Source organism: Xyrauchen texanus, chromosome 50 (assembly GCF_025860055.1).
Source record: "Xyrauchen texanus isolate HMW12.3.18 chromosome 50, RBS_HiC_50CHRs, whole genome shotgun sequence".
In the NCBI taxonomy this organism is placed as follows: domain Eukaryota; kingdom Metazoa; phylum Chordata; class Actinopteri; order Cypriniformes; family Catostomidae; genus Xyrauchen; species Xyrauchen texanus.
The window spans coordinates 22795040-22821406 of record NC_068325.1 but is presented as its reverse complement, the minus strand read 5'-3'; the positions used below and the strand labels follow the sequence as shown (position 1 = coordinate 22821406).

Here is a 26367-nt window from a genome sequence, read left to right as displayed (position 1 = left end):
CCACATATAAACACATATTAACACATTTATTCACATATAACCACATATTAACACATTTAATCACATATAAACACATATATCCACATATAAACACATATTAACACATTTATTCACATATAAACACATATAAACACATTTATTCACATATAACCACATATTAACACATTTATTCACATATAAACACATATAAACACATTAATTCACATATAACCACATATTAACACATTTAATCACATATAAACACATATATCCACATATAAACACATATTAACACATTTATTCACATATAAACACATATAAACACATTTATTCACATATAACCACATATTAACACATTTAATCACATATAAACACATATATCCACATATAAACACATTTATTCACATATAAACACATATAAACACATTTAATCACATATAAACACATATTAACACATTTATTCACATATAAACACATTTATTCACATATAACCACATATTAACACATTTAATCACATATAAACACATATATCCACATATAAACACATTTATTCACATATAAACACATATAAACACATATATCCACATATAAACACATATAAACACATTTATTCACATATAAACACTCATTATTGAATAAACACATTTATTCACATATAAACACTCATTTACATATTAACACATTTATTCACATATAAACACATATATCCACATATAAACACATATTAACACATTTATTCACATATAAACACATATAAACACATTAATTCACATATAAACACATATAAACACATATTAACACGTTTCAGAGGTGAAACATTTCTGTCCAAATATTCCCATAATCCTGGTAACAAGAAGGACCTGCCGAACGATGAACACACACGCCGTGAACTCTTCAAGATGAAGCAGGTGTGTGTGGAGATCAAAACAGTCACTATACAACAGTATATAAATCAGTCAAAGTAAATTCAGGAACTTTTTAGAAATGTGACTAAAACTAATGAGCATTATTGCTATTGGTGTAATTAATTAATAAAACAAATACAATAATATTTTATCTGTGATTATAGACAAAGTTTGAGCACAAATGCCCAATGTTGCATTTTTACTTCATTTTTCAGTCAGTAAACATGTCAAATAAAACAGCTCAAATACTTGGACTGTCAAAACAGATTTTTCACACTCAAACTGTTGTTGTGATACTTTATAGCTGCTGTTTTTTGTCGTTTTTACCCATTTTTAATTGCTTTAAACACACTGATAGTGAATAACGTTTCCTCACGCTGAAGCGCTGTGTGTTATAACTGTGTTATTACCGTCTCTCCCGCAGGAGACCGTGAAACCGGAGGAGGGCCGCGACATGGCCAACAGAATCTGTGCCTTTGGATACATGGAGTGTTCAACGAAAACGAATGATGGGTTGAGGGAGGTTTTCAAGATTGCCACCAGGGCGGCGCTGCAGGCCCGACAGGGCAAGAAGAGCAATAAATGTGTCGTGCTGTAAACGGCCGGAACTCAACCTCAATTTGTATTTTATGTCTTTTAACAGTTCATCTAGTGAGTTTGTGTCAGTATTTCAATAATTCTGTTTATGAGTGAACTCGTCAGAAATTCCACAACACTCGGACGAGACTTGAAATTCATGTTTTTGTCTATCAAATCAAACAGGATATACATGTGTGATAATGACATGATCAATTCACATGTTCATACATGATCACATTCAGTGTCCTGAAGGGTATCAGTTTATCATCCTGATGCTTCACCACGATACTCATAAAAAACACACATGAATACTTCCTGAATCACTCTCAGATCAATATTTCATGTCCATTTATTTGACAAGCAGCCGTGTAATAAGTTGCAAGAATCTCACATGGAGAATATCGAGTCTTCCACTTTTCTGATATTGTCTGTGATCTTCTGCAGATATCTACATGTGTGTGGTGTTATACTCTGATAATGTGCAGCAGAAGGGAAGTATAGTGCTGTCGTGAACATAATGGTGGGAACCAGTAACTCAAAGAAGGAAGTTCAGCCCTGCTGGAGCCCATCATGGAGAAGAACCAACCAATCAGAAGCTCACAACTGAGTTTGTTCACTTAAAGGAATATTCCGGGTTCAGTACAAGTGAATCTCAGTCGACAGTATTTGTGTTATAATGTTGATTACCATAAACATTAATTTCGACTCGTTCCTCCTCTTCTTTAAATGTGTGTTCCAGTGAGACACTTCCAATGCAAGTCAATGGGGTTTAATCTGTAAATATTAAAATACTGTTTCAACAGACACAAGACATAAACAATATGTGTGTTAACATGATACTGTCATTAAATCACTCACTGACCACATCTGTGTGAAGTTCCAGCTGTAGTTTTACTGTACATGTCAGTGACTGTGTGTGTCGGTCAGTAATCTGATGCTCCCTACAGACGGCCGCAGCAGTCTAGTGCACATCTAGTGCACTCGTGTTCTCGAGTATGCAATGCAGATTTACGGCTTTGTTTACAGTAATGTGTTTTCATTTAGATCTTCATCTCACTCTCGTATGACCCCACGACACACTTTGAGATGGAGACTGATGACATCATGGATCTGTACCGCTGCATCACGGGGTCAGAGTTCATCTTCAGGGACCCCAGAGACTGTGATGTCGACTCTGATGAATAAAAAACCACGCCAAACAATCCAATCTATAAGCACATACACGAGTACACACCTTTAATCTCTGCATCCATACACACAATCACAGGCATTTAATCACAAATATCATTTATAATGACAGACATGGACTAATAATAAAACAGGATATTCATGTTGTCAGTTCTATAATGATTCTCACACAGATTTAATCACACTGCTGTTTGTCTGCTCATGTGATGCTGCTATTCTCTTATAAGATTATATAACATATGTAATCAGTTAATCGATGACTGTCGACGCTGGAGGAGGAATCAAACCGGCCGCTGTTATTCGCCTCTCACTCGACAGGAAGTTGAATGTCGCACATGCGTTCGGCTGTGAGGAAAACAATTCCAACGATTAAACTCACTTTCATTGACATAAACTGCTCTATGATATTTAAACAGAAACAAAAACAGGTTAAAAAATATTCAAGTTAATCAATCAACAGCATTTGAGGCATAATGTTGATTACCACAAAAATTCATTTAGACTCGTTCCTCCTTTTTTATCTTTTATATGGATTGAGCTTAATTTGTATTGAACCTGGAATATTCCTTTAAGAGTTTTAAGAGAGTGATCTGAGGATGTTTACCGTGTCTTGGACTTCTACAGCAATTCCTTTCTTCTTAAGGAATGCGAGAACGTTTGGATCCAGACGTTCAGTACGAGATCCGGTTCCCAACACCAGAATCTCTGAAGAATCAGTGTTATCACACACATGAACAACAAGAAACTCTCTCACATTCTGTGTCTGAACACAAGTATACTGTCTAGTGTAGTACACTAAATATACTGCCTAAAAATCTACCACATCTGATATTACTTCCTGTTTATTCACGACATTGAGATTGGAAGTCAGAAATACAGAAGATCATCTGGGTACTCCTTACATTGAGACAGGTAACATTCACAGTATCCATATGAAATATACAAGTGAAACAGTATGGTAGTATGAATAGTATGAGTAGTATGGTAGTCTGAATAGTATGAATAGTATGAGTAGTATGAGTAGGATGGTAGTATGAGTAGTATGGTAGTATGGTAGTATGAGTAGTATGGTAGTATGAGTAGTATGGTAGTATGAGTAGTATGAGTAGTATGGTAGTATGAATAGTATGAATAGTATTAGTATGAGTAGGATGGTAGTATGAGTAGTATGGTAGTATGAGTAGTATGGTAGTATGAGTAGTATGAGTAGTACGAGTAGGATGGTAGTACGAGTAGTATGGTAGTATGAGTAGTATGGTAGTATGAGTAGTATGAGTAGTATGAGTAGTGTGGGTAGTATGAATAGTATTGTAGAATGAGTAGTATGTAATATGAGTAGGATGGTAGTACGAGTAGTATGGTAGTATGAGTAGTATGGTAGTATGAGTAGTATGAGTAGTATGAGTAGTGTGGGTAGTATGAATAGTATTGTAGAATGAGTAGTATGTAATATGAGTAGTATGGTAGTATGAGTAGTATGAGTAGTATGAATAGTATGAATAGTGTGGGTAGTATGAATAGTATTGTAGAATGAGTAGTATGTAATATGAGTAGTATGTAATATGAGTAGTATGTAATATGAGTAGTATGTAATATGAGTAGTATGGTAGTACGAGTAGGATGGTAGTACGAGTAGTATGGTAGTATGAGTAGTATGGTAGTATGAGTAGTATGAGTAGTGTGGGTAGTATGAATAGTATTGTAGAATGAGTAGTATGTAATATGAGTAGTATGGTAGTATGAGTAGGATGGTAGTATGAGTAGTATGGTAGTATGAGTAGTATGGTAGTATGAGTAGTATGAGTAGTATGAATAGTATGAATAGTGTGGGTAGTATGAATAGTATTGTAGAATGAGTAGTATGTAATATGAGTAGTATGTAATATGAGTAGTATGTAATATGAGTAGTATGGTAGTACGAGTAGGATAGTAGTACGAGTAGGATAGTAGTACGGTAATATAATATTACAAACATAGTGTTAGTCTTACCAATCCGTGGCTCCAGCAGATAAAACAGAGACAAACTCTCCACAGTTATATCTGTGTGACAGCCCACCTACAAACACATCAGACAACATGAACCACTCTTGGTTTTATAGACACTAATCTGGACATTATTGATCATATACACAGTACCTTGATTAAATGTAAATACTATCCACATTTTATTCACTTACATTTAAACAGTGCACTGTAAATTAGCGTGAAAGTGTATCGATTTATTTACATTCCACTGCAGTATTGCGGGCGGTATAACAGCACAGGGTCCGAACACTTTATTCCCGTCGATGTTGAATCCGCGCGGACTGTAACTGTAGATGATGGTTCCTCCTGATGCCTCCTTCTGGAGCACTGACACTGAAGTCTTCTGATAGATCTCATCATCTGCTGGTCCGAGTCTGTGACTCCGAACCTGAACACTTCTATATGGAGCAAAAACATACAAACTATTATTCTTTCACATTCTGATTTTAAAGGACACTGGACAGTACAATGTATATACTATACCGGACGAGATGTGGAAGAGTTCTTGCTCCGAGGCGCAGAGCGTGAACGGACGCCGGTGACAATAACCTCGTGACAGCCATCATCAGTGCAGGACACGCGGAACTCACGCGCTGCGGCTGCTGCTCACGCGTCACATTTCATCCGCACACACTTCCGGTGTCAACATCCGCTTATGGGAAAAAAAATTCTCATAAATTCACTCTTCACATCTTTATGTACAACATTTACATATCTGTTTAGTGGATGTTTATATAATTTTGACATATATAATACACATAATAGTTGACATAATTTTTTAATACACACCATAATGTATGAAAACTGACACAAACGTTTGAAGAAAAAAATCTTTAAAAAAAATAAATTATAATACAAAGCTGAAACAGCACAAATTCAGTGTTCATCACAGTTTAAATACTGCATTTATTCATATCCATATGATCATATGTTGACAGCTCTAGAGATCTGAACTTGATTATTTTTCCTAGATGGGCGCGCGACAGTGCGCGTACTCGTGGCTGTTTACGAGACGCGAGCTGCGGTTTAACAGCTTACGCGTTCAAATGATCTGAACATATAATGATCGCGCTTCTTACATTTTGAACTGTCCTCAGACCGCACGACTAACGCGAGGCAGACGCGTCAGTGCGGTGTTAATGATGTATCGCTCTCTGTTCGCCTTTAACTCTGCGGAGCGGAACGCACTGCACTTTTCTGCGGGAGAATCTTTTCTCATCCTCGATCGCAGCAGCGCGCACTGGTGGCTCGCGACGCGCTGCAGCTCCGGCGAGACTGGATACGTTCCTGCGACATATATAGAGAAAATACCGGTGAGGAAAAAAGAAAAAAAAAAAAAAAAAAATATATATATATATATATATATATATATATATATATATATATATACATACCTGCAACATATATAGAGTAAATACCTGTGAGACATTATACATGTGTATATAGATCCTGCGACAATCTTTTAAGTATATATATAAACATGTCCCTTTGGCATATATAGACAAGATATCAGCGAGACATTTTACACATATATATATACATAAATCCCCATGACAAATAGAGAAAATACAGATGAGATATTATAAATACTGAATATACATAAATCCTGGCATCATTATAGGGAAGACATGTATAGATATACATATATATGAACTTAAACACAGTAATGTGGCTGAATCTAGAGAATAAACTGTAAAATTACAGATAACGTGACTAATTGATTAGACGCATCTGTTCACTAATTCTGCTGTGTTGAGCTGGTAACGTCATTAACCAGATAATATTTGTTCTTTTGCACACAGACTCCAGAGCATGATGAAGTTTTGCAGTCGATTGATCGAGCCATTGAAGCCATTCACAATGTGGCCATGACAAACGGAGGCAAATATAATCTGGAGCAGAGAGATGTTCTGCAGTGAGTATACACACAAACACAACTTACAGTGGCAGATGTGCACATCATTGAGGGATTGATTCTCTCCACAGGAAGTTGATCCATCACAGGAAGGAGACTCTGTCTCGCAGAAGTCCAACAGCATCCAATCACAAGCAGAAACTCCCATCATCCTCTAGTGACGTGTCATTGAGCCGAACGCCGCCGCCAAATGGCCTGCACCGAACCTACAGCTGTCAGAGTAATGAGCCCGTCTCCGAGAGCTGCGCTGGTGCTCCTGGACTCTATCAGGTGACATCATTAAATACTAAATATTCTACATCATTTGAAATTTGATCTTTGACATTGAAATAAGATACAAGACAAAATGGAAATATAAAAATACCAATTTAAAGTGTGTATGTATTTTAGGGTTTTAGATTTTGTCATATATTGTGTTTCTGCGGCAGGTTCCTCCTCATCCTCGTCGAGCGGCTCCTGTATCTCCACCAGAGAAACACAGAGAGCCACGACGCAACGGTACGTGCAACACCAACACGCTGTCAACATTAAATATACACACTCCTGACAGAGTCTCTCTCTTTGCAGATCCAGAGGTGCCACCTAGAGTTTCCTCCTCAAGCCCCGCCCCCAACCCTGCACCAGCTGCTGCTATTGGACCCAGTCCATCGGTCAGCTCCACCTCCTTACACTCTGGCTCCTCCCACTCTGTGATCTCCTCAGATGTCAGTCTTCCCAGTGTTAGTAGCACTCCGCCCCCTGTGCCAAAACGAGGCAAGGCTCTGCCCCCTCCCCTACCTGACCACTCCCCGTCCTCCCAACAAGATTCTTTTAGAAAGGGCCTGGCCCCTCAGCCAATCAGTTCACAGCGTGTCACTGAGCACCAATCAAAAGCGGAGTGGCCATTGGCCCCACCTTGCATTTCTCAAAGTCCCTCCCACTCTGGGACTGTTCCCATGACGATTGGAGCAGAACTGATCGAACTGGTGAGGAAAAACACGGGCCTTAGTTACGACCTTTCTCGGGTTGCCGTGGGCGTCATCGTGGGTCATTTGCAGAGTGCTTTACCGACGGCAGCATCTCACCTGGAGCAAGTGCTGCTGTCATTGGTGGAGAGGAAGGTGAGCATTTAAAGTGATAGTTCATCATTTACTAACCTTTATGTCATTCCAAACCTGCATTAAGAATAAGTTTGCATCAGTGTGTTTGATTGACATATGATTGTCAGGATTCAAGCTCAGTGCTGCCGCTCGGGCATGTGTGTCATGACGAGCAGCGGCTGCATGTGATCTTTGGTGATTTGGCTCATCACCGTGACGACTCTCAGCAGCGCAGCTGGGCGCTCTATGAAGATCAATCACTCATCGCATGTTACCTGGAGGAACTACTGCAAATACTGGTGAGAAAAACACACACATTTAATTTGTATCATCAAGTGCATTAGAGTTTTGTTTTGGTACGCCCAATTCCCAATAACTCCTCGTGGTGGTTTAGTGACTCGTCTCAATCCGGTTGGTGCAGGACGAATCTCAGTTTCCTCCATGTCTGAGACCGTCAATCCGTGCATCTTATCATGTGACTTGTTGAGCGTGTTACCGTGGAGACATAGCGCGTGTGGAGGCTTCACGCCCCACCGAGAGCGAGAACCACATTATAGTGACCACGAGGAGGTTACCCCATGTGACTCTACCCTCCCTAGCAACCGGGCCAATTTGGTTACCCCATGTGACTCCACCCTCCCTAGCAACCGGGCCAATTTGGTTGCTAAGGAGACCTTACTGGAGTCACTCACCACACGCCCCACTGAGAGCGAGAACCACATTATAGTGACCACGAGGAGGTTACCCCATGTGACTCTCCCCTCCCTAGCAACCGGGCCAATTTGGTTGCTAAGGAGACCTGACTGGAGTTAATCATGTTTTTTATTTTAGTTAACAACAAAAAGATTATTTGCAAAATTTCATTTTTATGATAATGACATTGACACACAGGTCCAGTCAGATCACTCACTGATGGTGTGTGTGTTTCAGACGGACGCAGATCCTGAGGTGTGTAAGAAGATGTGTCGGGTGAACGAGTTCGAGCCGGTTCAGTCATTGGTGTCGTACTATCAGATGGTGAGCTGATCTCTGTTGATGATTGTGTGTGTTTATAAGGTTATTAACCTGTGCGTGATCATTCACGAGCATCACGTGTGTTTATTAACAGTCTATATGAAGTAGGGCTGCATGATTTGGGGAAAATGTCATATTGCGATTATTGAGGCTAATATTGCGATATGCGATATAATAAACAAATGGTATCATGAGTCAACTTGCTTGGTTATCAAGGAACATGCACAAATAGATTTCTGATAATGCTGAAATGTGTATTTCTCAACTCAAACATACAAACTAGCAACAACAGCAACTATAAATGCAGTGTTTTCAAATTAAAATATTTTTACACAAATAATAACATCTTTGCATTATGTGTTTATTAACAGTCTATATGAAGGTTATTAACGTGTGCAAGATCGTTCAGGAGCATCGCGTGTGTTTATTAACTGTCTATATGAAGGTTATTAACGTGTGCATGATCGTTCAGGAGCATCGCGTGTGTTTATTAACTGTCTATATGAAGGTTATTAACGTGTGCATGATCATTCAGGAGCATCGTGTGTGTTTATTAACAGTCTATATGAAGGTTATTAACGTGTATCGCGTGCGTTTATTAACAGTCTTTATGAAGGTTATTAATGTGTACTTGATCGTTCAGGAGCATCGCTTGTGTTTATTAACAGTATTTGTGAAGGTTATTAACGTGTGGGTGATCGTTCAGGAGCATCGCGTGTGTTTATAAACTGTCTATATGAAGGTTATTAATGTGCACTTGATCGTTCAGGAGCATCGCTTGTGTTTATTAACAGTCTATATGAAGGTTATTAATGTGCACTTGATCGTTCAGGAGCATCGCTTGTGTTTATTAACAGTCTTTATGAAGGTTATTAACGTGCATGATCGATCAGGGGCATCGCTTGTGTTTATTAACAGTCTATATGAAGGTTATTAACGTGTGGGTGATCGTTCAGGAGCATCGCGTTTGTTTATAAACAGTCTAAATGAAGGTTATTAATGTGTACTTGATCGTTCAGGAGCATCGCGTGTGTTTATAAACAGTCTTTATGAAGGTTATTAATGTGTACTTGATCGTTCAGGAGCATCGCTTGTGTTTATTAACAGTCTTTATGAAGGTTATTAACGTGCATGATCGATCAGGAGCATCGCGTGTGTTTATAAACAGTCTATATGAAGGTTATTAACATGTGCATGATCGTTCAGGAGCATTGCGTGTGTTTATTAACAGTCTATATGAAGGTTATTAACATGTGCTTGATCATTCAGGAGCATCGTTTGTGTTTATTAACAGTCTATATGAAGGTTATTAACGTGTGCTTGATTGTTCAGGAGCATCACGTGTGTTTATTAACAGTCTATATGAAGGTTATTAACGTGTGCTTGATCATTCAGGAGCATCGCGTGTGTTTATTAACTGTCTACATGAAGGTTATTAACGTGTGCTTGATCGTTCAGGAGCATCGCGTGTGTTTATAAACTGTCTGTATGAAGGTTATTAACGTGTGCTTGATCATTCAGGAGCATCATGTGTGTTTATAAACTGTCTATATGAAGGTTATTAACATGTGCATGATCATTCAGGAGCATCGCGTGTCACTGCGTCTGCTGCTGTTGAAGGTGTTTGGTGTGATGTGCGGTCTGGATGCGGCGCTCATCTCTGCTCTACTGAACTCCGTATTGACCATGGAGCTGGCGCGAGACCTGCAGAATGACACGCATGGTAAGATGTTGCGAGATACTTTGATTTTAATGAAGTAAATGTTTGACATTCTGAATTATAGTTTCTCTGCAGAACACGAGAAGATGTGTTATAGCGCGCTGCTGCTTGCAATGATCTTCAGCACGGGAGAACAGATCCCAATGCATCACTACGGTAAGACAGACACACAGACAGACATGTTGTGAGACAGGAGGTCTGTCTGATCGGAGATTGATTGAGTCTGCCTGTTTCAGATCATTTGAACAGCTGTTTTCTTGCGTTCCTTCTGGACGTGATTGAAGACGGTTTGCCCTCTGACCCCACCGAGCAGCTGCCCGATCTCTTTCTTAATCTTCTGCTGGCGTTCAACCTCCACCTGAACGGTACACACACACACACACACACATACACACACACACACACACACTCTTTTCCACAAACACAATGTTTAATTGATCACTCATGGTGGCATACAGACTCTGAATGAAGTGTGTGTGTGTGTGTGTGTGTGTGTGTGTGTGTGTGTGTGTGTGTGTGTGTGTGTGTGTGCAGTACCAGAGAGTAATATGGTGATGCTGGCGCTTATCAAGAGACACAATGTGAAGATTCTCACTGAGAAGATGTTATTACTGCTCAACAGAGGAGGTCAAACACACACATATTTAATATATGTTATGTTTAATGTGTAAACTATATTAAGCTGCAGCAATGTTAAAGTCTCTCTCTCTCTGCAGAAGATCCCGTGTGTGTGTTTAAACACGCTCCTGCTGCGCCGCACGCTGTGCTCAAGTTCCTGCAGGACGTGTTTGAGAGTCGAGAGACGGCAGATATTTTCTACCACTCAGATCTGATGGTGATGATCGACATCGCAGTGAGACAGATCTCAGACCTGTCGCCTGGTGATAGAGTGAGACAATTGAATGCAACATAAAACTATAAAAGAACAAAACCTCTAAACGTTCATGTGCTTAAAATAACATTTTCACAATATGTTGTCCAAATATTCCAGAACATCAATACAATTTATTATAATTGCGCAAAAAAAACAACAGCAGTTAATTGCTTTGCTCAAGTGGACGCATGAATATGAATAATGACACATAAAGCTAAACTTAGCATCACAAACATTAAAAGTTAAGAGTCGTTATTATTAAAGTCATCATAATCAATTTAATCAGCACTTTGTATTTTCATTTTTAACCCATTAAACTAAAATTTTTGGTCAATTTTTCAGAACCCCCATATAAAAAAATACTCAAATTATTAATAAATAATATTGTGTGTTTACAATCTTATAATGACTTTGTAAGCATGTAATTCTGGTTCTGTTCACTCTACCTCATTTTCAGTTGTCTTAATTTATTCCACTAGATGGCAGTAAACACTAGAAAAAATATGTTTCCTCTCTCACATTCCATCCCAATATACAGATGTGAACTGTAGGGGGCGCTCTAACACATTTTACCCCTCACAGATGTGAACTGTAGGGGGCGCTCTAACACATTTTACCCCTCACAGATGTGAACTGTAGGGGGCGCTCTAACACATTTTACCCCTCACAGATGTGAACTGTAGGGGCGCTCTAACACATTTTACCCCTCACAGATGTGAACTGTAGGGGGCTCTAACACATTATACCCCTCACAGATTTGAACTGTAGGGGGCGCTCTAACACATTATACCCCTCACAGATGTGAACTGTAGGGGGCGCTCTAACGCATTTTACCCCTCACAGATGTGAACTGTAGGGGGTGCTCTAACACATTATACCCCTCACAGATGTGAACTGTAGGGGGCGCTCTAACACATTATACCCCTCACAGATGTGAACTGTAGGGGGCACTCTAACACATTTTACCCCTCACAGATGTGCTCGTCCATAGACATTCAGTCTAATGTTCAGTTCAAGCAACACCCTCATTATTTCATTGAATATCTCGGCCTCTGAGTGGACTACAAGCTCAATCTAAGAATTAGATAAGAGATCTAATAAGAGATCCTCCGATTATATAACATATTTTATCATCAACGGTTGAAAACATATTTTTCGGATTATTTTTTTTACGTGTTTTGTTCTGGACATCTAAGATATAATATTGGATTATTCTCACAAGCTCACAGACAAGTAAACAATGGCTCATGTTTTCGAGAATTTCCTAATGTCAAAGCAGATAAATAGTTTTTAGCTATTTGGGCCTTACAGCAGCAGTTATTGGAGCATAAAAGAGACATTTGTGTCAAGGTTGTCAATTGGGCAGAGAAACTAAATTCAAATTGTTACCTTAAATATTTACAAAATTCAAATTAAATGAGAATTTTGAATTCAGCTGATCTTTAAATTGACATTGTTTCTTTAGTCCACAAGAGGGCGCAATAAATACATTAACCATACAGCACTGTTATATTATTGCAAAGAACATTCCTGGCTGTTAAAAAAGACAATTTTATTTTCAACTGATGTGCATAAAATTAATAAAGTAAAAGTTTTAGTTGGTCCATATTCTTAAATGTTAAGTCAAATGTAAAATTGGCGGGGTTAGACAGTTCACACAGTGTTTCATTTGCACTGACTGAAGCTTCATAATAACAGTGAAATAGTACATTGTGTTCTATTCAGTACAGTTGTGTGTAGAGTAGCTGTGTTCACAGATAGCAGAGGTATCCGGCTGAACTCAGGGGTGAGGTGGCTCAGACTATGAGCACAGGTCAGGGGCTGTTCAATCAGACAAAACAACAGACTGGAACCGTACGCGAGGATCTCGAGACACAGTTGAACATCTTTCCTGACAAAGCATTTAAACATCTCATAATCTGAGAAACGCTTGTAAGAGAGCAAGACGCCATGGCCAAAGACCTCCACCAACTGTAAGGGGCTGTTCACACCGAATGCTGTTGCAACTATCCATTTGTTTTTCTATGTAAACGCATGCTAGACGAATGTCTTTGTTTCGTGTAGGAGCGCTGTTTATAGATGATGTGTCTAATTAAAAAGATCTTTGAAAGCATCTGGAGACACCTGCTTTCTGTTAAACTGTATTTGCTGTGCTGTGTCTAGCCCTTATTAGCACAAGAATGTGATCGATCTGAAGTCATCCTCAGTGCCTGACACACATACAAAATTTAAATTTTTGATGCTAATTTTTGAGGCCTTATTTTGTTATTTTAAGTAACATAAATGCAGAAGTGATGTTATCTCTGAAACGTTCAGATTCTAAGCTTTTCAAATCATGCCTGACTGATGTATACGAAGACTTTAACGTTTCAAACGTAAACTTTTTTCGAAACATAGCGCCCCCTATTGGACCCGCTGGCAGAGTTGAAGAGGTTAATGGTCCCATGATGAATTCTTCCAGCGCTACACATCACTGATATTGTGTTTATAATGAAATTTCTACCCTTAACATCGTGATCTCTGTCTGTTTGTGTGTCAGATGCGAATGGAGTATCTGTCTCTGATGCACGCCGTCATGCGCTCCACCGATTATCTGCAGCATCAGCATCGACTGGCCGACCTGCAGGCGGTGCTGCACAGGATTCTGGGCGAGGAAGATGAGAACGAAGGTTTGAGCAGACAGATGGACAAACTGATCGTACAGCAGATCTATAAAGAGTTTCCTCACATCTGTAGAAACTGACGTAGAGTTCACATGAGGCATGCTGGGTAAATCTCATGTGGTTTAATTTGGTTCCTGTTGATCTGAATAATGCAGCACCTTCATCAGTCCAGTAACCTGATCAAAAAGCTCCTCGCATCTGTCATTATACGTGTAAACATCTCTTATTAACAGGAGAAGAAATCACGTCTCACAGTCTGATTGATCGATCACTATAACATGAAACTTTCACAATCGTTTACTCTTTTATTTGCTTTTGTGTTTCTAATTAGAGCAGTCTGTTGACACGTCCTAACCCTTGACCCCCTAAGGCTAACAACAAACTGTAACACTAAACCTGACCCCTCTCACTTAAGTCAGTAAAAGGTGGATTTTGAGTTGACTTGATTTCATCAGTATTAATACAGTTATCCATTAATACACTCAATGAACACACTTCTGTTTATAACAGGTTTGTGTGTGTGTGTGTGTGTGTGTGTGTGCTATTTCTCTGATCATTTTACCCATTTAAACATATGATACAGCGTATAAACAACTGAAGTATATATTTTACCCCTTTCAACTCTTTGTTGAGAAGGGAAACAGTGACAATATATTTTCTTAATGTTCAAAAACGAATAAAATGCTGCCATGCTAATCACATGAAATCAAGTATCTGTTTTTATTTATTCACTTCTCATGGAACTTTAGTATCAAATAGTTTAGACAGGAATTCTGTAGTTTATGTTTTCAAATTAGGTTCTCATTTTGCTTTAATTTCTTTTAAACTGTGTAATAATGTTCGGTGTTGTTACCCGGACTGTTTAATGTGACACAGTTTAATATTTATTAAACATGCTTTCTATGAGGCTCTAATAAATTACATTGCACGTGTTTTGCATTAAAGGAGCATAATCTTTTAGATCAACTGATTTCAATCATTCGTATTTTCAATAAAAATTGAGATTACCCAAATTATCAAAATAATTAAATAAAATGTCTAATCCATTATTCACAATCGACTGTGATTAGTTCATCATCGACAGCGCTGAAAAAAGTAACGTGCACCATGTGACGAGTAATGTTGATTATGATTTTTATCTGAATTATGACACTGAAAAACTTGGACGCTGAATTTAAAACACACAACGAAGAGTTAAAATATTATACTATTATTAATACATTTTGAGGCCGCTAAAACCCGCCCGTTTTATTACGCATGTTTAACGGCCATTCTCGCTTCTGTTTCCGGTCGTGTGTCGGTGAAAGAGTTCCGGTCTTGTATGTGGGTGAAAGGTCGCTCCCCACTCAAACAACTCGGTCTGTCATTGACTTGAATAGCATTTAGTAATTGATCTGTCATTGATCTGAATCGCATTTATTAATCGATTGATCAGAGAATCGTCAGTGAATCATGTCGAAGCAGCAGCCGATCAGTCCGCTGAAGAATTTCTTCGCCGGTGGATTCGGTGGAGTTTGTTTAGTGTTCGCTGGACACCCGCTGGACACTATTAAAGTAACATTTATTAGTATTATTATTATCATCTGTAGTATTAGTTTGTCTGTTAGTGTTCGCTGAAAATCTAGTATAAAACTGTAATTATTGTTATGCAGACCCCTATTTATTTTTTTTCATATTCTTTATCTTGTGGACTTTATTTTAAAATGTTTGACACTGAGTTGACTTTGTGTGAATCATTGTGTTCAGCAGCATCAATATAAACACTCTAGACACATTGATGTGTTTCTGGGCTGATAAACTCTGCTTATTGTTATTATTAATGTTAATTTTGATGATAATAAATCAAGTGTTAGTTTTTAACAGTGCAGTAATGACCTTTGACCCTGATCTGTGTATGTTGTCATGTTTAATGTTTATTACTTCTCTATATGATGTGTGACGTCACAGTTTCATGTGAATGTTTGTTTGCAATATGAACATGTTTGTTATGTTTGCAGGTGCGACTTCAGACACAAACAAAACCACGTCCAGGTGAATCTACATTTTACACAGGAACATTGGACTGCTTCAAAAAAACCCTCGCAAAGGAGGTGAGAATTTAATTTAAATTCATTATTATTATTATCTCATTATTAATGAGAGTATTGAAGCTGACTATCGACCCTTTTCCTGAACGCGGACGTGTTCCACGATCTATAACAGAAGCCTGTTGGTGTTTTCCTGTTTCTAGTGTTTTCACTCACATCAGTATATATTTTTAGCCTATAATGTAATGTTTAACATATTTAAGTTGTAAAAATTGACAAATAAAAAATGTGGCCCCATAGTGCCGATACTTTATAGTGTGTAGAAGACATGAAGCGACGGTCTGAGGTTATTTATCTTGATATTATTAAATACTTTGAGTTGTTATGAGAGACAACAACTGCACAAGTTGAGCCTGAACTCATTTTTACTCCAAATAACATTTAAAATGGTTGTTCTCTGCTAAAATCGCTTGATTCAGTAATTTTTACATTGGAGACCGGAACCAGAAAACAGTTAAGCAGTAATAATAATTATGGCGTCACCCAGTGGTTGCTCAGGAAAACTGTGGATATCAGAAACAGAATGAGCTTTATTGGCAAGTATGCTAACCCACACAAGGAATTTGTCTTGGTGACTGGAGCTTCCAGTGCAAATGCAACCATATATACAGTGAAGTCAGAAGTTTACATACACGTATGTTGAAGTCATTAAAACTCATTTTTTAACCACTCCACAGATTTACATTTATTCATTTGGCAGACGCTTTTATCCAAAGCGACTTACAAAAGAGGAAGAACATCAGCGAATCATCTTAGGGAGACAGTGGTACAAAAAGTGCCATATTACAAAGTTTCACTATCATCATAATAGTATACAAAACAGATTTAAGTGCAACAAGAAATGTAAATATATATATATTTTTTTTTTTTTTTTTTGTTTTATTGACCGGTTCAGTGCTTTTGGAAAAGATGTGTTTTTAGCCGTTTTTTGAAGATAGAGAGTGAGTTAGCTTCCCGGATTGAGTTGGGAAGGTCATTCCACCACCGTGTTATGATGAAACTGAAAGTCCGGGAAAATGTTTTGGTGCCTCTTTGTTTTGGTACGACAAGGCGACGTTCCTTAGCCGACCGCAGGCTTCTGGTGGGAACGTAGCTCTGCATAAATGTTTTAAGGTATGCTGGAGCAGACCCAGTGACTGTTTTATATGCCAGCATCAGGGCCTTGAATTTAATACGTGCATGAACCGGCAGCCAGTGGAGAGAGACAAAGAGTGGTGTAACGTGTGCTCTCTTAGGTTCATTAAAGACCAGACGTGCTGCTGCATTCTGGATCATTTGGAGAGGTCTAATAGCACATGCAGGAAGGCCTGCAATGAGAGCGTTACAGTAGTCCAGTCTAGTTATGACAAGGCGACTGAACGAGCAGTTGTGTGGCATGTACAGAGAGGAAGGATCTTATCTTCCTGATATTGTCGAGTGTAAATCTACATGATCTTGCAGTTTTTGAAATGTGGTCAGTGAAATTTAGCTCATCATCAATGGTTACCCCTAGATTTCTGACCGTTTTGGAAGGTGAAACTGTAGTTGGACCCAGCTGCTGACCCAGATTTAATATTAGCAAACTATAGTTTTGGCGAGTCATTTAGGACATCTACTTTGTGCACGAGTCATTTATCCAGCAATGGTTTACAGACCGATTTTGTCACTTTTAATTGACTATAATCACAATTCCAGCGGGTCAGAAGTTTACATACACTAAGTGAACTGTGACTTGAAGCATGGGAGTTATGGACAATGACCCCAAGCACACCTCCAGAGTTGTGGTTAAATGTCTTCAGGAAACAAAGTCAAGATATTGGAGCAGCATCACAAAGTCCTGACCTCAATCTGACTCAGTGACACAGTTCTGTCTGGAGGAACAGGACACAATTATTGTGAGAAGCTTGTGGAAGGAAACCCAAAACGTTTGACCAAAGTTAAACAATTTAAATCAATGCTGCCAAATACTGACAAAGTGTGTGTGAACTTCTGCCCCACTGGGAATGTGATGAAAGAAATAAAAGCTGAAATTATTAATTCTCTCCACTATTATTCTGACATTTCACATTCTTAAAATAAAGTCGTGATCCAAACTGACCTGAGACAGGGAATGTTTCTGTGATTTAAATGTCAGGAATTGTAGGAGTTTAATGTATTTGGCTGGTGTGTGTAAACTTCTCAACTGTATGTACATACAAATAAATACATTTAAACATATATATATAGTGACATAAAAATAAGATATAAAAGAGAAATAAACAATAGAGTAATAATGTTGTTCAATTATTTTATATATAGGTATATGGTTATGTGCAGGTGAAGTACAGTATTGAAGTTGAGGTAGGATATGTTAAAAGTAGGAATAGATGGATTGAATATTTCACATGGTTGTGCTGACAAAAAGGAAAGGATTTGGGGGCAGTTTTAACTGTTCATGACCAGCACGCCTGTCTCTGGTAAAATTGATCGGAAGTAAATGACTAAACACAGGACAAAAGAACTGGAGAGCTCCACACCGAGGCGGCCATCTTCTCTGATATGATAATATCTCTGTCTGTTTCTCTCTCTCAGGGTGTTCGTGGTCTGTATAAGGGGATGGCGGCCCCCATCATCGGTGTCACACCCATGTTTGCCGTTTGTTTTTTTGGTTTTGGACTCGGCAAAAAACTGCAGCAGAAAACCCCAGACGACATTCTGACGTGAGACACTGAACAAGACCTTCGCTTATAATGAGTTTCTAAGATGTTAATTCTCATAACGTGTGTGTGCTAGTTACCCGCAGTTGTTTGCAGCTGGTATGATGTCAGGTGTGTTCACGACTGCCATCATGGCTCCAGGAGAGAGAATCAAATGTCTCCTGCAGGTGAGAAACAAACACCCAATATAAAGCCAGGAACAGTCAGTGTTTGTCATCTTCAGTAATCTTTGTGTGTGGTTCAGATTCAGGCAGCGTCAGGAGAGGTGAAGTACGCCGGGCCGATGGACTGCGTCAAGCAGATTTACAGAGAAAGCGGCATACGTGGCATTTATAAAGGAACGGCGCTGACACTGATGAGAGGTACAGTCAGATTGCACTCGTGACACACTTCAGCCTGCTGCACATCACAGTTTACATCAACGCTTCTCAATGGTCTGTTCCCATAGCAGGGAAACCAATCGTATACGGTTCATGATTAAGATCAAAATACAGACTATAAGACAAAAAAAGTGACTATTTCAAAGGGGTATGATGATTTTTTTTATGGCGTAGCTTTTAATTAAAAAAAGGTAACATTTGAAAAAACTGATCATACCCCTGGAACCTGATTCGAAAGATGAAGAATCTCAAAGTCGACACATCAAGGCACTCTCGTAACTATGATTCAAGAAATAACCAAAATACCAGCAACATCTTCTGAAACAAACTCTTCATTAGACAACTTACAGGGGCTTCAAACGTTCCCATAATACCCCAGCCGGACCAGTTCCCATGTACAACACTCCTCCTGGAGATTTATAATAATGTTTGGAAAACTGGGAATATACCCCCTTCGTGGCAAGAAGCAATAATTATTCCCATCCCAGGTAAGGATCATTCTGACGTAACCCATTGAGAGCATGATCAACGACCGGCTGAGAAGCATTCTGGAATCAGAGCGTAAGATTAATGATTACCAGTGTGGCACCTTTGACCACCTTATCAGACTTCAATCATTTGTCCGGGACAGTTTCATTACAAAAGAACATGGCGTAGCTGTCTTCTGAGGCCTTCTCAAGGTCACAGAAGACAGCTATCACACCACCTGGAGATATGGAAAACTCAAAGACCTGTAGGAATTTGGGCAAACAGGAGGAACGACACTATCAAACCCACATATACATGTGCTGGGAGATCCACAGCATTCTTTCAGTGACTTTATTCAGCATCCAAATCAATACTACAAAGTTATTGACCCACATCATTTTTCAAAGTTTATAAGCCATTCAAGATTATTAAGTGTATTATTTAATATTGTAGATATTTATTGATGGAGCTTTGTTTGCCATATGAATTGCCTGGTTCCTGACATGGCGTTAAAACTAAATAAATATCCTGAAGCAAAACCAGTCAGGAAACACTGAAGTACTTGTAATATTATCACATGCTTCCTGTTTAGAGACTTACTGAAGGTCTGATTTCAGAACAGACATGATTGACAGCTCTGTATGTGTAGATGATTGACAGCTGTCACTCTGTGTCTCAGATGTGCCAGCTAGTGGAATGTACTTCATGACCTATGAGTGGCTGAAACACGCTCTCACACCAGAGGGCAAAAGGTCAGTGAGGTTTAGATTTAGTGTTGTTTTAAAGTATAATTGATTTTTATATCTTCCAATAAATCATCCATCTGAAAACAACAGTTCTCATGAGCTTTTGTGAATAATATACAGTTGTGTAATGATTAAATGTTGTTGTTGTGCTCAGTCCGACGGAGTTGAGCGTTCCGAGTGTTCTGTTTGCCGGTGGAATGGCGGGAATCTTTAACTGGGCCGTTGCGATTCCACCTGACGTGCTGAAGTCTCGCTTTCAGACGGGTGAGTCAAACACCTGCGCAGGGACTCGCTGAGATGCACGACTGTTGCCATGTTTGATGTGTTGGATTGTGTTTCCGCAGCTCCTGAGGGCAAATATCCCAATGGTTTCCGGGATGTTCTGAGAGAGTTGATTCGGGAGGAGGGTATCAGGTCACTCTATAAAGGATTTAATGCTGTGATGCTCCGAGCGTTCCCAGCTAATGCAGTATGTGAAATATGTGTACTTTCTCATAAACATAAACATAATTATGGGTGAATCGGATGAAACGTTCAGGTTATTTGTTTACCCAAATATATAAAAAAAACATTATACATTATTTTAATGAGAATTCAGCACACTTTCCTCCCCAAATTCAAAGAAAAATTCTCACTCTATTCACTGTAATACAGTAACATTTGTTATTATACATTTAAAGTTTACATCCACTTTATAAACCAAATAGATTTAATCACAGAAACATTCCCTGTCTGAGGTCCGTTCGGATCACGACTTTATTTTATGAATGTGAAATGTCAGAATAATAGTTGAGATAATTATTTATTTCAGCTTTTATTTCTTTCATCACATTCCCAGTGGGTCAGAAGTTTACTTGGTATTTGGCAGCATTGCCTTTAAATAGTTTAACTTGGGTCAAATATTTTGGGTTTCCTTCCACAAGCTTCTCACAATAAGTTGCTGGAATTGTGTCCCGTTCCTCCAGACAGAACTGGTGTAACTGAGTCAGATTGAGGTCAGGACATTGTGATGCTGCTCCAATATCTTGACTTTGTGTCCTGAAGACATTTAACCACAACTCTGGAGGTGTGCTTGGGGTCATTGTCCATTTGGAAGACCCATTTGTGACGAGCTTTAACTTCCTGTCTGATGTCTTGAGATGTTCCTTCCTCATGATGTCATCATCTATTTAGTGAAGTGCACCCGTCCCTCCTGCAGCACCCCCACAACATGATGCTGCACCCCCATGCTTCACTGTTGGGATGCTGTTCTTCACCCTTTTCCCTCCAAACATAACGATGGTCATTATGGCCAAACAGTTCAATATGTGTTTCATCAGACCAGAGGACATTTCTCCTAAAGTCAGATCTTTGTCCCCATGTGCACTTGCAAACTGTATTCTGGCTTGTTTATGGTGGTTTTGGAGCAGCGGCTTCTTCCTTGCTGAGCCTTTCAGGTGATGTCCATATAGGACTGGTTTTGCTGTGGATCTAGATACTGCGTCCACCTGTTTCCTCCAGCATCTTCACAAGGTCCTTTGCTGTTGTTCTGGGATTGATTTGCACTTTTCACACAAACTACGTTCATCTCTAGGAGACAGAATGCGTCTCCTTCCTGAGCGGTGTGATGACTGTGTGGTCACATGGTGTTTATACTTGTGTACTATTGTTTGTACAGATGAACGTGGCACCTTCAGGGGTTTGGAAATTGCTCCAAAAGATGATCCAGGCTTGTGGAGGTCCACAATGTTTTTTTTATTCTGAGGTCTTGCCTGATTTATTTTGATGTTTCATGATGTCAATCAAAGAGGCACTGAGTTGGAAGGCCTTAAAATGCATCCACAGGTACTCCTCCAATTCAGTGCACCTCCTATCAGAAGCTAATTGGCTACTTGTCTAAAGGCTTGACATCATTTTCTGGAATTTTCCAAGCTGCTTAAAGGCACAGTTAACTTACTGTATGTAAACTTCTGAGCCGCTGGAATTGTGATTATAGTCAATTAAAAGTGAGACAATCGGTCTGTAAACAGTTGTTGGAAAAATTACTCGTGTCATGCACAAAGTAGATGTCCTAAATGACTCGCCAAAACTATAGTTTGCTAATATTAAATCTGTGGAGTGGTTAAAAAAAAAATTTGTTTTAATGACTTCAATCAGTGTGTATGTAAATTTCAACTGTATAAATATTTCTCTAATACTTTAAACCAGCATAAATTAAAGGCAGTACAACAAATATTACCATGATGTATAAATATCTTACAATGTAAACAATATCTAGATTTCTTATGTATTTGTGGGAGAAGTGTTACCTGGAAATGTTTTCATGAGATTCACAGAAGATCAACAATGCAAAAACACATTAAAGCTGATCTGTGTGCCCTACTTACAGTATATTTCCCCCACGGCGACATTAATGACATTTTCTGTCTCTGCAGGCCTGTTTTCTGGGTTTTGAAGTGGCTATGAAGTTTCTGAACTGGATGGCTCCAAATCTGTGATCCTATAGACACATGTACGAATCAACACGGGACGGTCTCACTGCTTTGATTTATTTTGAAGGTTTTTTTTAATAGTTGCAGATGTGCCTTAAATCAGCCTATCAACCAATTTCTGCCTCCAGGAACCTGAATGTTAATAATGTAAAATTACACCCAATATCTAACACGTGTTTGTACATAGTATGAGTGAATGTACATGAACATATCCGTTTACACGTCATAGGCGGTGTCAAGGCCTTTATCATCTTTAAACCACATGAAATGAATCAAGTACACAGAAGTTCATGCATATACATTTGTTGATTTGATTGTGTTTAATTCTCTTAAGCTGATGTTGAGTACATGTACATAAATAAATGTATATCGAGGATGTTTGTGATAGTTACACATCCTCACGTCAACTTGTGAATTTGCCTTGACTCTGTCTATATGGTTTAAAGTACTTAAAACATACTGATGAATTATGTTCTGCAGAACTAGATGAATAAAATGGTGTAAATCCATTCCGCATTCATGACAGTTGATATTTTCTGCTCTGATGGAAACTGTCGTCACGAGTCGATGATTCTGCGCTCAGGGACAAACAGAAAACAGGATTATAGACAATAAAAAACATTTCAATGAAAAACTTTAGTTTGTCAGGTGTACCCACATAACCATCATCCATCGTTTTTCTTTTCAAGAACTTGTCCGAGTTTTCTGTCCATCTTGGTTGCATTCACTCGCAATGTTTAAAATGATTACGGGGTTCTGGGTATCTCAGCGAGTATTGCAGCTGACTAGCACACCTGGAGTCATGAGTTTGAATCCAGGGCGTGCTGAATGACTCCAGTCAGGTCTCCTTAGCAACCAAATTGGGCCGGTTGCTAGGGAGGGTAGAGTCACATGGGGTAACCTCCTCGTGGTCGCTATAATGTGGTTCTCGCTCTCGGTGGGGCGTGTGGTGAGTTGTGCGTGGATGCCGCGGAGAATAGCGTGAAGCCTCCACACGCGCTATGTCTCCAGATGTTCTTCTGGAGAGGAGAAAAAACTTTATATTGAACTAATATGCAACTTACCTCACCCTGCAAAACATATATGTTTAGACTCCGTTTCTCTAATTCCAAAAACGATGGATGAAAGTGAATCAAGAGAACAGATTTGACAATTAATAGGGTGTTCGTTACTAACTTTATCCAGCTCCAATCCTTGCCTAATCTGATAACATCCCTTATCTCCTAATTTAATGAGTAATACTCAACTATAAGGTTTTAATTTACAAGTTATTTTTATATAGATGTACTGATAATATACAGAATAAGATAATATTATTCTTTAAACGTCTCACCTCTTAAAAGTGCGTCGCAAACGGTTTGTTCTGCTTCATCTCTGCGGCGCGGCAGGTGTTTGCTGCTACTTCCGGGAACTATTGAGAGGCTCCACGAGCCGCCATTGCTGTAAAAAAAAACATTCCATTGGAGTCAATGGAGTTGTCGCAACTCTCCCTCTATATGGCTCTGGCTTTAACGGTTTTTGCGCGAGAGGGAAACTGATGTCACTTGCACACATTGATAAAAGTAATTCATACGACTCCAGTGGTTTAATCCATGTCTTCAGAAGTGATATATGTGTGGGTGAGAAACAGATCAATATTTAAGTCATTTGTCACTACATCTCGTCACTGCAGTCTCTACACACGATCATGATTTCAAGCTCGATTACACTTCCTGGTGCGTGACGCATGTGCAGAACACTAGATGGCGCTTTAGGAAGTGTAATCGAGCTTGAAATCATGATCGCCAGGCAGACTGCTGTCAAGATGTAGTGACAAATGACTTAAATATTGATCTGTTTCTCACCCACACATATATCACTTCTGAAGACATGGATTAAACCACTGGAGTCGTATGGATTACTTTTATGCTGACTTTATGTGCTTTTTGGAGCTTCACAGTTCTGGTCACCATTCACTTGCATTGTATGAACCTACAGAGCTGAAATATTCTTCTAAAAATCTTCATTTGTGTTCTGCAGAAGAAAGTCAATCACTCATCTGGGATGACATGAGGGTGAGTAAATGATGACAGAATTATCATTTTAGGGTGAGCTGTCACTTTAAGATCAATGAACAACATTTGTGTCAATGTTGATTAGAACAAAAAATGTACTTCGACTCGTTCCTCCTTTTCTTAAAATAAAAAAAGCACAAATGTTTGTTCCAGTGAGACACTTACAATGGAAGTCAGAAATAAGAAGTTTATAATTTTAGTGCTATAATTAGCACTGACATTAATTCTTCTGTTAAACTCGTGGATTATTTGAACTGAATCAAAGTGTTGGCAGAGATTATTTAGAAGAGACACTTCTATTAAAATAAATGGGAGAAATCGAAACGCACAACGAATGTAGAAAGGAAGTCCCGCCTTGCAGGTAAAAGAGCCAATCACCTTTAAGATAGAGACATCACCTGTCAATCACCTGTAGAACACGCATGCAAGCGGGGAAACAGTCATCCATGTGATTATCTAACCAGCCAATCATGTGGCAGCAGTGCATAAAATCATGCAGATACGGGTCAGGAGCTTGAGTTAATGTTCACATCAACCATCGGAATGGGGAAAAATGTGATGTCAGAGATTTGGCAGCGGCATGATTGCTGGTATCAGACGGGCTGGTTTGAGTATTTCTGGGTTTTTCACACACAACAGTCTCTAGAATTGACTCCGAATGAAAAACACATCCAGTGATGGTCAGTTCTGTGGATAAAACACGTGTAGATCAACAGATGATCAGGATTGAACTGCTCAAGTCTGCAGTATATACAGTATTATGCTGTTCTGATGTGGGCTGGCACAGTTTTGATGGCATGAGGGGCACCTACACAATATTAGGCAGGTGCTTTTAATGTTGTGGCTGATCGGTGTATTTTAATCATGATATGGTTTCTATATTAAAACCAATTTCATATGGTTATTATATGGGTTTATATGCAATGGCTGCATGATCAAGGCTGAACTTCCTACAACATTTTTAACTAATTTCAGTGCTGAATTTAACATATAACATATAAACATATAAAATGGACCGAATATTACCTGTTGATAATAAAGATGGAATACATTTATTATTGAGTATTTACTTGTGAAATTATGTGCGAGACGTTTTCACACGTTTATTCACACTTTAAATAACTTTGACACAAATGTGCTTATTTTTAAATGAGTGAAATTCAGTGGGTCATTTATTATTCATAGAGTAAATCAAATATAACTAGTTAAACCATATAAAAGTCTTGTGAGGGAACACAAAATACTTCAGAGGGATTTATTCTGGAATAGTTGTGCGTTTCCTCTCTAAGGGAAGTCGACTGATGATGCAGAATATGAATCATTGTATACGGGAGGATTATAAACTGTGTACAGGAGAGTTTAGATAACTTACCCGTTCACTTTCATCACTTCTGCTCTCAAACTCTTCCCAGCTGTACTGATCTCGACTGTATCTCACCTAAACGTGCTCACACACACACACACACACACACACACACGGGTGCATCTGAACGACACAATTCACTTATAATGAGTGTAATCGCAAGATTCAATCATTTTGAACAG

The 26367-nt window shown here is 38.9% G+C and overlaps 3 protein-coding genes across 3 annotated transcripts; 2 read left to right on the top strand and 1 right to left on the bottom strand.

The window, feature by feature from the left end:
* Positions 1-637: 637 nt before the first annotated feature.
* ndufaf3 (NADH:ubiquinone oxidoreductase complex assembly factor) lies at positions 638-5288 on the bottom strand. The gene is made up of 6 exons (XM_052124300.1): positions 5160-5288; positions 4879-5074; positions 4641-4707; positions 3256-3356; positions 2326-2996; positions 638-2237 (listed from the first exon to the last, which is right to left on the bottom strand). Exons 1-5 carry the CDS (start codon positions 5240-5242, stop codon positions 2901-2903), a joined length of 543 nt encoding a protein of 180 aa, XP_051980260.1. The 5' UTR covers positions 5243-5288; the 3' UTR covers positions 638-2237; positions 2326-2900.
* Positions 5289-5670: 382 nt separating this feature from the next.
* On the top strand, positions 5671-14662 carry LOC127641472 (NCK-interacting protein with SH3 domain-like). Its single transcript, XM_052124501.1, has 13 exons — positions 5671-5989; positions 6479-6591; positions 6663-6861; positions 7020-7089; positions 7159-7691; positions 7799-7969; positions 8601-8687; positions 10269-10407; positions 10480-10560; positions 10641-10769; positions 10939-11031; positions 11121-11293; positions 13818-14662. Exons 1-13 carry the CDS (start codon positions 5816-5818, stop codon positions 14019-14021), a joined length of 2166 nt encoding a protein of 721 aa, XP_051980461.1. The 5' UTR covers positions 5671-5815; the 3' UTR covers positions 14022-14662.
* Positions 14663-15225: 563 nt separating this feature from the next.
* Positions 15226-23278, top strand: slc25a20 (solute carrier family 25 member 20). Its single transcript, XM_052124178.1, has 9 exons — positions 15226-15495; positions 15939-16031; positions 18579-18706; positions 18780-18870; positions 18948-19065; positions 20231-20303; positions 20452-20561; positions 20642-20766; positions 22712-23278. The coding sequence occupies exons 1-9, from the start codon at positions 15394-15396 to the stop codon at positions 22772-22774; spliced, it is 903 nt and encodes a 300-aa protein (XP_051980138.1). The 5' UTR covers positions 15226-15393; the 3' UTR covers positions 22775-23278.
* Positions 23279-26367: the final 3089 nt, after the last annotated feature.